Source organism: Squalius cephalus (assembly GCF_949319135.1).
Source record: "Squalius cephalus genome assembly, chromosome: 7".
In the NCBI taxonomy this organism is placed as follows: Eukaryota; Metazoa; Chordata; class Actinopteri; order Cypriniformes; family Leuciscidae; genus Squalius; species Squalius cephalus.
The window spans coordinates 21145198-21161458 of record NC_137128.1 but is presented as its reverse complement, the minus strand read 5'-3'; the positions used below and the strand labels follow the sequence as shown (position 1 = coordinate 21161458).

The following is a 16261-nucleotide window of genomic DNA, read 5'->3' as shown; positions in this document are numbered from 1 at the left end:
TAGATTAAACTGGGAAGGGTCATAGCACTTGCATATTGTTGTCCTTATTGTATTCTTATTTAAATAGTCTTACTCTCGCACCCAGATGTGTTCTCAGGTACTGAAATTTGGCACATTGATTTAATGTGAATCAGTACTTGGTTGTACTGACGTAATTTGGTCTTAAAAGTACAGAGTTTGGTACCCAACCCTGATTTGAAGTGCACAGTGTCATTTTCAGTGTGTACACACTACTTGCACTATTTATACTACAAAATGGCTTAGAATAGTGGACAAGTATGCAACCTTCTGACTGAATAAATCCTTTATACAACTTGACTTGAGGATCTTGAAAACGCCCAGAATTCCCTGTTTACTCAATTTTTACTTTAATCTAGCACCTCAAAAGCTTGTGTCAGAGCATTGTTCTCTCAAGGAAGGACTTTTATTCACCTCCCATTACACGATAGCTCTCGTAACATGGTTCAGCACAACCATCTATAGCGGCCAGAAATAACTCACTGAATTCTTTCCCCTGCTCAACCTCTCCCCCGTTACTGTTTGAACTTTTGACCTTAGGTGTGTTTTTAAGATTGCATCATTTTGTTGCAAAAGAGCTTGACTGTTAAGAGTATAAATGATCTGTTTTTCCTGTAGTTTCATCCTGCTGTCAATTAGGGATATGCAAAGCCTGCTTTCGAATTTGGCTAGACGATGGGTTTTCTGAACATACAGAACTTGTTCTTGCGTTCAAAATGAGCTTGACAACAATATGCAAAATGCCATAGAGTTGAGTGGAACACGGGAGATTTAAGACGTTTTTAAAAAGTTGATTTGTATTATTATTATTTATTTAACTTTAACATTTTAACAATGCTTCTGGTGCTTTGGGTGGCTAAAACCTGCTCAGAGAAGTTGCATCTCTAAACATCGCTACAGAAATACAGGCTTCTAAATCTGCTTCAGGATCCCCCACATTGAGACCTTCTGTTTGACTTCTTTACAGTGCAGATAACAAACTGTGACCTACATAGATTTGTTTGTTCTGAATTATATTAAGGTTGTAATGCTCGTGGCATTTCAACAAACCACACATACTGGACCATAATGGTCACATAATGGTCAAAGATAAAGCCGCATTCTTGATAAAGAATGAAGACTATGTGAAGGAAAAAACATCTGTTGGGAAATTTAGTTTTATTGATTGATAGTGGAAGAATGTAGAAATTTACCAGGTGCAGGACATGATGATTCAGGAATGATCTTCTAAATTAAAGATACTGATTATTTGCGTGTTATGTTTGTTTATCGTTTTATTTCTGTTTTTGACAGTTATAACATCAGCACTGAACTGAACAAACTATATTAACACTTTTTTCAAAACAGTAATTTCACTCCCCCTTGCATACAAAACAAAACACACTTCTCCATCATTAAATAGAAAGAGTACAAATAAAGTGCACTGTCACTAAAGTGTCTTTTTTAAATAAAAGCTTTGATCAGGTAAACAAACATAGACATAATTATAACAAATACAAAAAAAAAAGCATAAAACATTCAAGACTGCGTGAATAAAAAAAAAAACATGCTACTTTAATGCTTAAAGTACAACCATTTGCATATTTTTATTTGTAAAAAAAAAATAAACAAAATATATAAATATAAAAATATATATAGTGCACTCTCACTAAAGTGTAATTGTTTTCAAATAAAAGCTTTGATCAGGTAAACGAACAGGAGGTAACAAATAAAGAATGTAGAAATAATTCTAACTAATAGATCCAAGTGCATCTTTTTATGACAACAGCAGCAATATTAACAATACGCAAAATAAATTTGCAAAGTCTAATGTTTTTAAATAGAGAACAAATAAATGACGGGGTCATTAATATAAATATATGCATAAATATAATCACATGGTTATAAACTACAGTTTTAAAAGGTTTATGTGTTGTTTAATAGGCTAAAGAGTGAAGAGAATGGAATACGCTGGAATATCCGCTGGAATATGCATTGTCAGAAAAATAAACAAAACAATGAATACATCATGGCAGTTATCGAGTGCATCTCATCTGGCATGTTTTTGTCGGTCTAGGTTATGAAATACCTGTTGACAGAGCGCTGTTTTTATCTGTGTGTTTACGCAGAACTTCTCTCGCGGAGATAATTGACTTCCACATATAGCTGTAATTATTTAGATGTTTATTAGCGAAATACAGGTCATACAGTAGATGTTAATATCATTTAAGGAGTTTTAAACGAGTGGATCTTGCTAAAAGCTGCATACATGGCTGGAGCATTCTTGAACCTCAACCCTGTTTGTAAACGGCCTTATGAATGTGTCTTTATGAGACCAATGATGAGCAGACACCAGAGAGAGAATTAAGTTCAGCACATTTATTTCCAACATGCACTCATTCATGGTTGTTTTTATTTCATTTATTTAATTATTGGGACATGACTTGATGGATTACGTGACTCTATCTCTATTTATCTAATCTCATTTGTACATTAATGGCTGTTATGTTAAATCAAGTTTATTGAGGTAAGTTATTTTATCTTTGAACACCGTTGTTGACTCTTTTTCCTTCAGACTCAGTGTTTTAATGGCAGTCTTGCGTACAATTCTCCAAACGGCCACAAGATGGCGACATTTATCAGCGAATCCAATATTACAAAACCAAGATCCGATTATGGAAAATACTTTAATATCGGGAAAATTATTGGTCTATCTCTAGTCTAAATTCAATGTATTTCCTGATAAAAAAGGAATTCTGATGTTGTCCCCTTCTGTTAGGGCCCTCAAATCATGCCCAACTTAGAGGAGATTCATACTGAGCTTTAGGTTTATTAATGCTTTGTCATTTATCTTTTGCCTGTTGTGGTGCACAATCCTTGTGAAATGCTCTTCTGCAAGTTGGAACCACTAGTGTCAGTAAGTATCTGGCCTAAATATTTCAGGGTTTACAAAAGAGTTACATGAAAGAATATCACCCCTCTTCTCATGTCCCGAGCACAAACTGTAGGCTATCTAATTTACCAATGTATATAAGTTTGTAGCTGCCAAGTGTTAAGGATTTGAACTCTTCCACTTCCACGCTTTTAGCTCACTCATTGAAAAGCATGAAATTGAAACAGGAATTGAAACTGTTGTGGTTTATAATATTGTACCTGACTAATGCAGCAGAACTGAAATATAAAAAAAGCTCTGCAAAAACACTTTTTTTACACTATCATCTGAACAATCTTTAGTCTATAAGAGAGCACTAGTGCATAGCCCTGTGAAACTTGATTTATGTTACCTAGAAGAGTCCAAACTAGCTTACACTACATCCCTTAGGGTGCCTCTAGTTCTCTATGCAAAACAGTAAAAAATACAACAACCTGAACTTACACCAGCATATGTAATAGTAAAATATTAAATTTGCATGTTGTGTGAGAGCAAGGAGTGTTTTTTTCAAGCCTGTTTTATTTCTCTTAAAATGTGGTTCTAGGTTTGTAGTTGTGCATTTCTCTGCTGGTTTTAGTTATTTATGTGCACAACATGTACATAGAATAGATTGTGTCTGTATTTTTGCATGTTGCCATGCATCTGCTTTGGACAGTATACGAGTGAGTCATTGTTTCATGTTCTCAGCAACAGAAAGAAACTTGAACTCCAGTGCACGGATTGCGTAACTGACATGCATCTATATTCCACAACCACATTAGAAGGGAAATTTGAGGGGATTGGATTATGGATGTTTTTCTCTGGCTTTCATTTATTATCATTGGTACACTTCTATTGTGAATTTTCTAGAATTTCTGATAACCGACCACATTTTTTTGGTTCATTATTATTTCATTACATGCAAAATGCGATAAACATGGCATAAATATCCCTGAGGTAAATGTGTAAGAGTTTTAATATTTGAAAACTAGAGTGTATGACAGTGAACACAAGATGGTGCATTAAATCTTTATAAATGATAACATTGCTATTTTTACTTATTGTTTCTGTAGTATTTAAAATTTGTACTGTGCATAGTTTTTTGTCATAATGTGCAGTATACAACTGAACACTCTGCATCCCACAATGCAATGTGCTCCATTCGACCTTCCATTTCCAATGTAACGAAATAACCAGAAGTAATTTCAGCTATACTTTTCTGAATCGAGGTACTACCAATACTGGATTTGACCAATAACGATAACCAGGTTGGCCCACGTTGGCCGATAACCGATTAATCAACCAATAGTTTAGATACTGAGTGAAAACAAACACAACACATAAATAGTGCTGAACTTTATTACAAAAATTGAAAAATAGTACTGAAGCATGAAAATGTACCATACTTTTTAAATATAAAAATATGAAATTATGAATATATTAATTATACCTTGATTGATCAATCATTCATGTTCGTTTATAGTGCATTATTAGTAATAGAAACAACTTTAATATTAATAAAAGTATTGTTCATTGGTCATTTCAACATTTACTAATAAATGGAATCTTATTGAAAAGTGTTTACATTTTATATAAATCCAAACAGTCATGCTTAAATATGGCCATCTTTATATATCTACATGAAGGCCAAAGCATTGAAATTAGACACATATAGCCTATATATTTTGTTTACTCACACTTTTTTTGCTTCTATTTTAGTACACTTGATTATCTAATCAATTATGTATGTATATATGTACTATAATATGTATTATAGTGTGACGATAAAAAAATGACTGAAATCGAATGCATTTCTGATTTGTTTGTTTCTGTCAGCTGCATGATGGTACAGTTTGCTTTCTCATGTCTCTAGCTTTAAATGTGCAACTTTACTGCATAACAAATGCTTAAAAGCGACCAGCTGGATATAAACTATGCAAATAGATGGTATCAATCGAGACATTAAAGGGGACATATCATGCTAAATCCACTTTTTTAGCCCTTAAATGCATTTTGTTGTATATTTGGAGTGTTTAGAAGTACAGAAAAGTTTAAATTATTCTCTTCAGGTGCTTCGTTGATATCTTTATATTCTGTTTTGGCCTTATTTTTCAACCTGTTCCGATTTTTCTGTTATCTATGACGTTTTGTGAACTATTACGTCACAGTATTTGCAGCGGAACTGCCAAATAAGGACATTGACTTCCAGCCCAACACTTCGAGCAATCCGCCATTTTTATTTCTCGCTGCAATTTTGTAGTCCAAGCTAAAAGATGCAGAAGTTACGAGAGGGTAAGTTAAAATGTTCGGTTGTTGGATGTAGTAACCCACACGCTTCATTACACCGTCTAATGTAGATGAACTGCCGCGCTTGTGACAGGGCGCATGTTTAACTGAAAGAACGAGCAGAGAGAAAGAGACCCGGTCGCGCGCACGCACTCTCTCTCTCTTCGGAGCCAGGCGAAAATGTAAACAAGACATCACCGTCTCCAAACTAGACGCTGTCTTGCTCTCTCTCCCTCGCACATATTAATCAAAATAAATCGACACGGTGGTAAAAGGTCGGAAGACCAAAGTTTCATGTGTAAATACAGTAACACACCATTGCGATACATCCATATGAAGACGTTGTTCTGCAGGTTCGTCGTCTTCATTTTCATCTCGCTCCGGCTCCGACTCTGGCTCGAACATGTAAGGCTGGCTGGACAAGTCTTCCGTTGTTGACATTTTGTTAACGTGTGAATAAAAAGTTTCTGTGCCGCTAGATAATCGTATCTCTGCTATCAAACTACAAAAATGGCCGAACGGGGTGGAGTTGAACCTCTGCATCCTGGAGAGGGGGCGGGGTATGAAGTGTCTCAATTGTATTTTAAAGAGACCGCACCAAAACGAGTTGCTCTCAGACGCACACCAGAAAAGGGGCAGAAAAGGGGCCTGTGGAGCTATAATAATGAGGAATTCAGACCCAAGCATTGCAGTTCCGCTTTATATAGACTACAAATGTATGATTTATATGTAAAAAGGAACTATTTAAAAGCATGATATGTCTCCTTTAAACCTTCAGGTTGGAATTGCGTATATTTTTGTCACATTGTTTTAACCGCTTGATGTTAGCGTTCTCTCAGCCTCGACGGCAAACATACTTTCCACTAATGCAGCATCTAGTCAACAAATTAATTACTTTATAATTATATATAAACTAGGGTAGTTTACTGTATAACATACCGTTTCATTGTCTGTTTAAATCTGCATCTGAAGTGTCCCTCTCTGTGCAGCCTCACGTGTCAAAACAAACTCCACGAGGCGTCAGTGATTGTTTTTATTTCGCCTCTAGAGGCCGTGCTTGTACTGTATAATGACAGCAGTGGACACAACCCAGAAAAACTATCGGTATGGATTTCAGTTTTCGGTGCCGATTAATTGGCAAAACCGGTCGACCACACTAAACTACATAATATTTGCTGCTGTCTGTTTTATTCATACTCAGTCTTGATGTCTTTGCTTTCACACTTGCAATGTATGAATATCACGCCTCAGGCTTTGAAGCATTGTTGCAATATCTACAGTAGAGCTGCACAATTAATTATTATAAGGTGGCAATCTCGATTCAAACACTCACACAATCTTATGTCTAAATGTCAAAAATTTGCTATTTCTACTAAATCTTTGACAAGTACTATCGCAGCAGAACATTCAAATCTGCGTTGGTGCTGCAGCCGACCCAGAGAGAGCAGTTGTCATGTATAGGTATGAAACCGCTTCGCAAGCAGAAGTAATAATACTGTGCGGTTAAAAAGACTCTCTTACAATAAGTCATATCACAGAACTACTGGGATAAAAGTTTATAGTTCAAAAATAAACATTGATGTCTATGGTAGCGATCAAAATAGAGTAAATCAGCTTTTGAAAGTAACTTGAAGCTTCAAATAAAGATTGTATTATTAATGGCATCATAACAGCAGTAGGTGGCGACAAGTGACTGTTAAAAACATGTATTTGACATTGAATTATTCAAGAGATTTGTTCAAAAATGCTGATTCATCCAGTAAATGAAACGTCAGTAGTGAAGTCTTTATGAGCTTGTCATTGAATCATTCAAATCAAACCGATTTTAAAAAAATTATTTTTTTTACGTATCTTCAACGTAAAAAGATACGTCTTTTTTACGTATCTTTTTTTACATTTTCAACGTATCTGTTTTGTTGTCTATTCAGAATCATGATCTCTGTTTTAAACAAAAAAATTGTGATTCTCAATTTATTCAGAACCGTGCAGCTCTACTCTACAGGCAAGACCTCAAGCAAAAAGAAAGAAACATGCAAGCGCAACCTGTAGCACACTGCCATGTCTGCTAACTGAAATCATTACAGTTTTACGAGGGAGATATCATCACCCGGTATGGGACATTATGCAGTGACTTAAATGTTCTTGATGAACTCCTCATTGTTGCCCTTTTGGAAGCAGGTTATAGAGACTACAAACAGTTTTCTGTCTCTAAACACTGATTTACACATGCACCTGCAGCTCAATTATACTCTTTTATTTGATGTCAGATCTCAGTTTTCCATTCTTTAATTCCATAAAAGACTGAAAGCGATTAAAGCATTCACATGCCAAGTGGGTTTGTTTGTGTTTGTGCCATGCTGAATTCTGGGCACATCTGAGTGGTTCTAAGACTGTTGAAACCTGCAGCAAAATCAGTTTTGTTTTTTTTCTACTGTCTTCAGAAAGAAGTCTCTTATGTTCACCTGTATATTTGATCAAAAATACAGTAAAAACAGTAATATTGTGAAATATACGTATATCTCTGCGAGATCTAGTGAGAAACATGCACATTTCTCTGTTATTAACGGATCAAACAGCGCTGACGTGGAAACCAGGAAGAAACATCGTGCCATGAATGAACTGGCCGGTGTCCAGAGATCAGCAACATTAACCATGGATTTTCTGTAGTAACACTCACTGCAAGGTATGGAAGTTTTCAGGAATAGTGGGCTATAATGCTTTCAATTAACATTACATCGGTTTTATTTTGACATTATGAATACAACTGCTGCCCTCAAATGTTAATCTTAACTAAAATAAACCTGTGTTTATAACTAGCCTACTACTACAATATTACATTTCATTTTGTCCAAGGAGCTGTTTTGTTTTACATGCTCATAAGTCAAGTATAGCTCCATTATTGCTCAGTAAAAAAAATAAATAAATAAAAAAAATCATACTTTGACGTTAGTTTCATTAAATAAAATAATAATAATAAAAAATAATTCAAGGAAATTTCTCTGCCATTTATTTAATTTTGCTGCATGGAAAACGTACCGAACCGAACCGTACCGAACCGTGACATAAGTGTATCGTATCGAACCGAACCGTGAATTTTGTGAACCGTTACACCCCTAATATATATATATATATATATATATATATATATATATATATATATATATATATATATATATATATATATAAAAGCTTTCTATTTGAATGTATTTTCAAATGTAATTTATTCCTGTGATGGTAAAGCAGAATTTTCAGCATCATTACTCCAGTCTTCAGTGTCACATGATCCTTCAGAAATCACTCTAATATGATTATTTGGTGCTCAAGAGACTTCTCCTTCTCCTTCTCCTCCTTCTCAATATTGAAAACTGTTGCTGCTTAATATTTTTGTGGAAACTGATACATTTTAGTTCTTTGGTTATTTGTTGTAAATATACCTTTTTATGGTATAAATGCGTCGTCTGTGCTACCTTTGCTGTGAAGAAAATCACTGTACTAATTAAAAATAAGTTCATAGTAGTATGGTAATTGATATTTTCCAACAAAAAATAAAATTATTGGTTTAGGAGAGATAGCAAGGGCAGCAAAGCAATAAATGTGAACGGTTAAATATGAATGTGATTATAATAAATCTTGTTTGTAAATCAGAAACAATTTAATCCATGCTTCCTCAAATATACATAAAGAATCATTAAAGAACCCAAATCAATAAGCAGAATAAACCATATTCTGTAATCTCTGTGGGTGTAGTTGTGCCCATTTTCACACTCTGTTATTGTAGAAGAAATTCTCTTAGCATTTCTCTCTTAGCATCTGACATCATTACTATAGCAATCAATGTGGATATACTGGATGCTAACTGTATGAACAAACTGATTGGATGTGAAAAACAAATTGGGGACGGGTCAAGATTGTCAACTAGTCGACCGAAACCAGTAGTCAATTAATGAGGTTGACTGATCTGTTGAGTAAGTTTTGTGATCTCAAAGAGAGGGATTTAGCATGCTGACAGTCCATTTGTTATGTAGAATCCACAGGTTTATTTCCCATTCAGTAGACTAATAAAAATATGATATATAAATAAATAAACTGTTGAGGAGAGATCCTCATTCCTTCTGTGCAAGTAGACATGGGCCACTGCCTTAGCGTGTCGTAGCTGTCATCCTCAGGGAATCTGTAGTGTTAGTTATTGACTGTTAGATCTGTGATCTATGTTCTGGCGGATTATGTCAGAATGAAGCCAAGTATAGCGCTTCCCTTAGGGGCTGAGGGATGTCACATTGAATGCTGGGTCATTTCTAGATGAAGTCACAGCATTTCCGCTGTATTGATGGGTTAAACGTTTCATTTCGAAGCTGGTGTGATTTAAATTGTTTGTTTTGTGGCTCGATCTTGTGACCGCTCGGTTCTTCCTGGCGCTGGTTTGTTGTGATCTGGGCCACTCGTGACACTGCTGCTTTTGTTGTTGCCAGGGAGACCACGGAACAGACTGGAGCCCATGGACACGATCTTTGTGAAGCAGGTCAAAGAGGGAGGGCCCGCTCACAGCGCCGGACTCTGCACTGGTAATTACACCAGCACTTCTAATGTACAGCACATTGTTTCGTTTTGCTTATCGATGTCTGATCATCTAAAACCTGAAAATGGAACCTCAACAGGGGACAGGATCGTGAAAGTGAACAGCGAGAGCATCATTGGGAAGACGTACTCCCAGGTCATAGGGCTCATCCAGAACAGGTAAGAGTTTGTTATAATTCATTAGTTGTGTTATAATTCAGTTAGGTGTGTCATGATTGTGGCCCTAAATATTTGTTTCCCCACTTCCAGTCATACGTTTCTGGAGTTGTGTGTGATGCCAAAAGATGAAGATATACTACAGCTGGTAAGATTTGACTGTTTTTGTATTTTTGTTTTAAAGCAGGCCCTAACTGAATTTTATTTTCAGATTTTCTGCGCTGACTTTGTTGTTGGAAACTTGTCTGGTTTGGAAACGTCACTTATTTCAGATAAATCTGTCCAGAATCTTCTGAATACATAATTTTAATGAGGTCTTTGTATGCATTATATTTTAAGTTTGCATTCAGTTGCACTTGTTCTATTCGCACCCATGGAAATTAAGGTTCTGACCCATTTCAGAGGAAGGAGGCGGGTTCCTCTCGCTCCTTAGGGTGCTGCTGTATCTGGGACTGCTAACCAGGACACTGCAGCCTGTCGTTCTCCAGCGAGCCTTAAACTGCCGCACCATCACAGCTGTCCTCAATTACACATAACTGTAGTGCAGTCATCACTTTATCTGCCCTGCATTCTCTTTGACACTCTCCATTACAGTCAAATTTCCATGCTGTGTTGCATTCCTGGGTCTCCTGACTCATGAATGGTGCCGTTGTTTTATCATACCAGATACACTGTAGCATTAATCATGAACTTATTTCTGATATATTAGTTGTTTTCAGTTGCTGTGAACTTTTGAACATGTTCTATTTTCATAGGAAATTCAGAATATGTAGAGGTGAAGAGCAGGATGTTCTCTGAGACAGGATGGAAGCTCTCGCTTCATGAAAGGCTGTTTGTGTTGAAGCAGCCGTTTAGTTGGGAGAGAGATGCCAGCTGGGGCCTGGCACATGGGCTCTCTCTCTCACACAGAGATCTAATACAGAACTGCTGTGCAGTATCAGGGCTCAATGCTAAGGATTTGTTTCTACTGGCCTGGCTGTGCCAGTGTTTTACTTTTTTTTTTTTTTTCTTCTTGCCCAACCAAAATTTTCACTGGCTCCACCACAAAAAAAGTAATAAATAAATAAATTAAAATAGTTCTTGTTTTCATTGTGTTTGACCCATGCAACCTTAATAAATAAGGTTATGACACCAAATTTCAGATACCAGCGAAATTTCACAATTCTCAATTCCAATTTTGATACCACTGCAGAAACTACTAGCCTGACTAATATAAATTTCAAATATTATTAAAGACTGGAACAGTCAGTAATAAAATAAGAAAAAAATAATAGCAATAGCACAAAGATATACAATAGAACAAACATACAAATAAAATAAACGCAGTGCTTTTCAGGATTATCAGGTACAGGTCTAACAGTAGTTTTCATGTAGAGAAATTGTATAAAGTAATCAAATGTAAAATAACATTGCATAGTCCTAACTGTATAAATTAAATATAGATTGATCCTTATTAAAGTTACAAATGATATTCAGTCAAGAGCAGTGATTTTTTTTTTTTTTTTTTTTTTTTTTTTTTTGTCCTTTGTTGTTTGATTAACATTTAAGACACAGTTGAAATCAATGATATAATGACCCATTCATATAGACCATCAATTGCTTTCTCCGGAATGAATCACTCATTTTGAATGAATCAATAGAATGAATGATTCAATGACAAAGACGGTGACTTTACAGAACCTACTGCTGGTGTTTAATCATTTCATATTTCTGTATTAAAAATCATGCCACCTTAAACTGTCTGTAAATATACCTAAATGCCACTTCAGATGCAGCTTCTGTGCCACCTCTCAAAGATGGATTTTGTTGATACCATTTTCATTTGATTGGTAACTGCCCTATTGTTTTTTATTACCCTAATTTAATTTGTAATTTAATAAAATGTTTTAAATGAATTTAAATGAAGAATTTAACAAACTAATTATGTAATTAGTTTGGGGAAAAAATGGTCTTTACAAAAATAAAATAATGCCCCTGGAAATCAGTTTAAGGGGGCAGATGTTACACTGTAATGGGAATGTTAATATTGATATTATTGATCAGAAGGTGCTTTTTAATTTTTTAATGTGCTCATAAAAAATGTAAGAATAGAGCCCTGATAAATATATTTTAATATAATAATGTTGACTACAAAAGAGCTTTTTAAAGATTCTTTAAAGTCTTGTTTTGTGTTCCATGTGTTTGTAAATGATGATAGATTTTTTTTGTAAATAATGAACATGGCTGAATGATGCCTTTAAACATTGAATTTTTAACACTTTTTTTTTTTTTGGATAAAATGCAGGTTTTTTTAGGCTATGTTCAGTGGAATAGAATGGAAACATAGGGCTCATCCAGGTTCATTCGGATCACTGACCATTGTTCTAACTATTTTGTGTGAATAATCACCCAATGTCCTGTTTCTCTGTTTTATTCTGAGTCTGTTCTGTACTTTCTAATTCTGTCCACAGTTTCGCTCTTCTCAGTGAGCACACTCAGTCCTGCACTCATTTGTTTGCCCTTTAGATTAACTTTTAATGCATGCCATTTACTGCTGTAAGCATCGTTTGAACTCTCTGGCAGCAGGCATCTGTATTTCTTAAAGCACCTCTGCTGTTTCATGTGCAGGGTGTAGTGGAATCACAGTGATGATCTGAATTACAGAAGATAAAACACTTATTAATGAAATAAGATTTTCTCATTATAACACTAAAAACATGTTAATATCTTAAGTATGAAATGAGAGAATCTTGTAGGATTCATGTTTTTTTTTAGTTTTCCAGTTAAAATGTCACATGTGGGAAGTTGGACTTCTGCTTTCACACATTAAACTTGGTAAATTTTCCAGTAAATGTTGCACATATGCTGTTCACAAGCACATTTACACATAAACTGCAATGTCGATCATCGGAAATGACATTTAAAATGCTGCATCATTTTCTTCATCAACCTGGATGAAATGCACTTTAGTTTCACTACCTGTACAATTTGACAACGTTTTTTTAATTTTTTTATTTTACTTCTGAGTGGCAGGCATAAAGGATTAGTTCACTTTAAAATGAAAATTAGCCCATGATTTACTCACCTTCAAGCAATCCTAGGTGTATATGACTTCTTTCAGACAAATGCAATCAGAGTTATATAAAAAAATATCCTGGCTCAAGTTTTATAATGGCAGTGGATTGCTACGAACAGATTGAAGCTCAAGAACATGCATCCATCCGTCATAAACGAACACCAAACGGCTCCTGTGGGTTAGGCCTTCTGAAGCAAAATGATGAGTTTATGTAAGAAAAATATTCATGTTTAACACGTTACAAAGTAAAATTCTAGCTTCCGGCCAAATGGCCATACGCAGTCTACTTGCGCAACTTATGCAATTTATGACGTCAGAAGTAGCGTAGTGCGTCATGGCGTAGCGTAAATATCAGCATTGCTTCGCATTACTCGCATAAGTTGTGCTTTAAACTTAAGTGGAATCCATATGTTTGTTTACTTTAAAGTATTAAATATACAATTATATACAATTTTAAATAGACAAACTCATCGTTTTGGTTCAGAAGGCCTTTATTAACCCACTGGAGCCGTTTGGAGTTCGTTTACGATGGATAGATGCACGTTTTTGAGCTTCAATCTGTTGGTTGCAATCCACTGCAATTATAAAACTTGGAAGAGCCAGGATATTTTTTATATAACTCCGTATTCGTCTGAAAGAAGAAAGTCATATACACCTAGGATGGCTTGAGGGTGAATAAATCATGGGCTAATTTTCATTTTAAAGTGAACTACTCCTATAAGGGGACCCCATCTGTTCTCCTGTCGTTGACTTGATGCGCTGCATCCTGTTTTTAGATTATCAATGATTAAACTAGGGATCAGGAATAAACTTAAAACTGTTTGATGTTGTTTTTTGTTATTTTTAGACAAAAGGTATTATAAAGGACTACTGCATATATTTAATTGCACTGTTTATTAGCATTTTGCATAGCAACTTAAAGGGATGGTTTGGAGTAAAATCAACCTAGGGTCCTTTCCACCATGATCTTGATCCAAACACCCCCAACCCCGCCCCAAGAAGCTTTTTTTCACTTGGTTGAACATTATTAAAGTTAAAGCTTATTTAGAGAAATCAGCCGGATGGCTTAGTGCAGACGCTAATGGATCCAAGGATGTATCTCGTAAATTACCCCACTAATAATGCCCGGAATGGTACCAAACTTCTACAGTAGTACAAATAGGTTCTGTACTCATAAAACGAGGCATTGGAAAGTTTGTAAGTACATCAGGAGTTTATTTAAATAACACCTGTCTGGCGGCTCATGCTACTGCTAACCCGGACGTCGACGTCATTTCAGGGGTTTGGGAAAAGCATGTAAAAGTCCTGGCAGAAAGCGATGCATAAGGATGTAGTGTAACGACGAATTATTATTTTTTCCGAAGTGTTAACAATTTAGTGTTAACTGATAATTGTTGCAAACTGGTACTACCAACAAAATATTAGTGCATTCCTGGAACTGGGCGTCATTACACTACATCCTTATGCATCGCTTTCTGCCAGGGCTTTTACATGCTTTTCCCAAGCCACTGAAGTGACGTTGACGTCCGGGTTAGCGGTAACATAAGCCATCAGGCAAGTGTTATTTAAATAAACCTGATGTACTTACAAACTTTCCAATGCCTCATTTTATGAGTACAGAACCTATTTGTACTACTGTCGTTTGGTATCATTCCGGGCATTATTAGTGGGGTAATTTACGAGATACATCCTTGGATCCATTAGCGCCTGCACTAAGCCATTCGGCTGATATCTCTAAATAAGCTCTAACTTTAATAATGTTCGACCAAGGGAAAAAAGGCTTCCGGAGGGGTGTTTGGTTCGAGGTCATGATGCAAAGGACCCTAGGTTGATTTTACTCCGAACCATCCCTTTAAGCCGGTTTGTATTCCAATTAAGATTTTTTGAAATTCGAAACTGATAATTTTATCCCCAAATTGTCATTACCAGAATTCAGCCAGACAATTGTGTTTTTGTTTTTTGTCATTCCCATTCTCAGTGAAGTTCATTAGATTCTCATAACCGTAATACAATGTGAGCAGATTGAAGGATAATATGTCAAGTAAATATTAATTGTCCTAAAAATAGGTTTTTATTTCTTCAAGCAAAATATAATTTACCTTGTTTTTGGAGTGAAATATGATCCGGACATCTACTTGACAAGTTTTCAATCATTTTCCTCATCTCTCCCCTTACCACCTCTGTTATATTTCCTTGCCATACTTTGTTGCTGCACAGCTGTTGCCGTGGTAGTGTTTTACTCTCGCGTGAAGCAGTGTTGCAAGGAAATGCTGTGGCCTGTCTAAACAGGGTTTTCAGCTGGGTGGAGGAATAATCCATTTGAGGTCTCTGGTGACATTAGTCACAGTAACCGAGTTGATCATTAGAGATGTGAAAGGATGCTACGGTGGGAAGTGGCTTATGGATTTCAGTGAGAGAAAGAGAGACAGGAAGAGACAGAAAAGATGAGATTAGATCAGCTGGAGTCAGCTGACTGCTCTGTGTTGTAGACAGTCTATCTGAAATAGGCGCGAGTCAGCGAGAGAGAAAACGGGGAAGGGAGGGGGAAGCTGTACCATCTGAGCTGAATGTATAATCAAGCATCTGCCTCCGACATGTGAATGGTTACAGCTCTCCAGTGAGAGTAAGGGAGGGAGTGAGTGGACGCGTTAGCTGGGAGGGAGGGTGGGAGCGTGTGTGCGTGTAATCACGGAGTAATCTGCCTGCGGATGGATGGAGAGGGGAGAAATGGAGAGCCGACCGCTACTACGCGAGGCAGGCACCTCAGCCCCCACCTCGATTGGGAGCGACGAGGACAAGCAGGTGGCATCGCTAACGTGACAGTCTTCCCACAGCATCCCTCCACCTTCCCACGATCCCTCCTCACTGGCAGCGCTGCAGCTCCTGTGCATTTTTTGCGCTCTGTACAGAGATATTTACTGTGATAGTGGCTGTCAGTACGTGGACTTGATTCTTTTGGTTTTGACCACCTTTAATGTATGCTGGTCTTTTACTTTCCCTCCCTTTCTCTCTCTTTTTTTCCTACGTGGGTTTGTGATGTAATGGCTGCAATTTTCGCAGGGAATCACTAGTCTGGTAAGCAGATCAATGCTACATTCATGTTGATTGTTGTTATTTCATTTATAAATGTCATGCATGTCATTGTATTCCAGTTGGTTGTTGATTTCCTGTCCCTTGTCATTTTCATATGACTGTCATGATGTTTCTGATAATGTGTAGCATAGTACAGCGTAGTTTGTGGAATGTCTTGATCACAGTAGCGAAGGGATTGTGTGACCTGT

At 36.4% G+C, this 16261-nt stretch overlaps 1 protein-coding gene across 2 annotated transcripts in view; it reads left to right on the top strand.

Annotated features, from left to right (window-relative positions):
- arhgap21b (Rho GTPase activating protein 21b) overlaps window positions 1–16261 on the top strand; it is a 55427-nt gene that overhangs the window by 17077 nt on the left and 22089 nt on the right. The window contains exons 5-7 of one of the 2 annotated variants that reach the window (XM_079876360.1): window positions 9664–9756; window positions 9850–9928; window positions 10019–10073. In XM_079876360.1, the coding sequence (XP_079732486.1) occupies window positions 9664–9756; window positions 9850–9928; window positions 10019–10073 (227 nt within the window). Of the gene's footprint in view, window positions 1–9663; window positions 9757–9849; window positions 9929–10018; window positions 10074–15699; window positions 16056–16261 lie in introns of those variants that run through there. The other variant, XM_079876361.1, reaches the window with a different exon arrangement.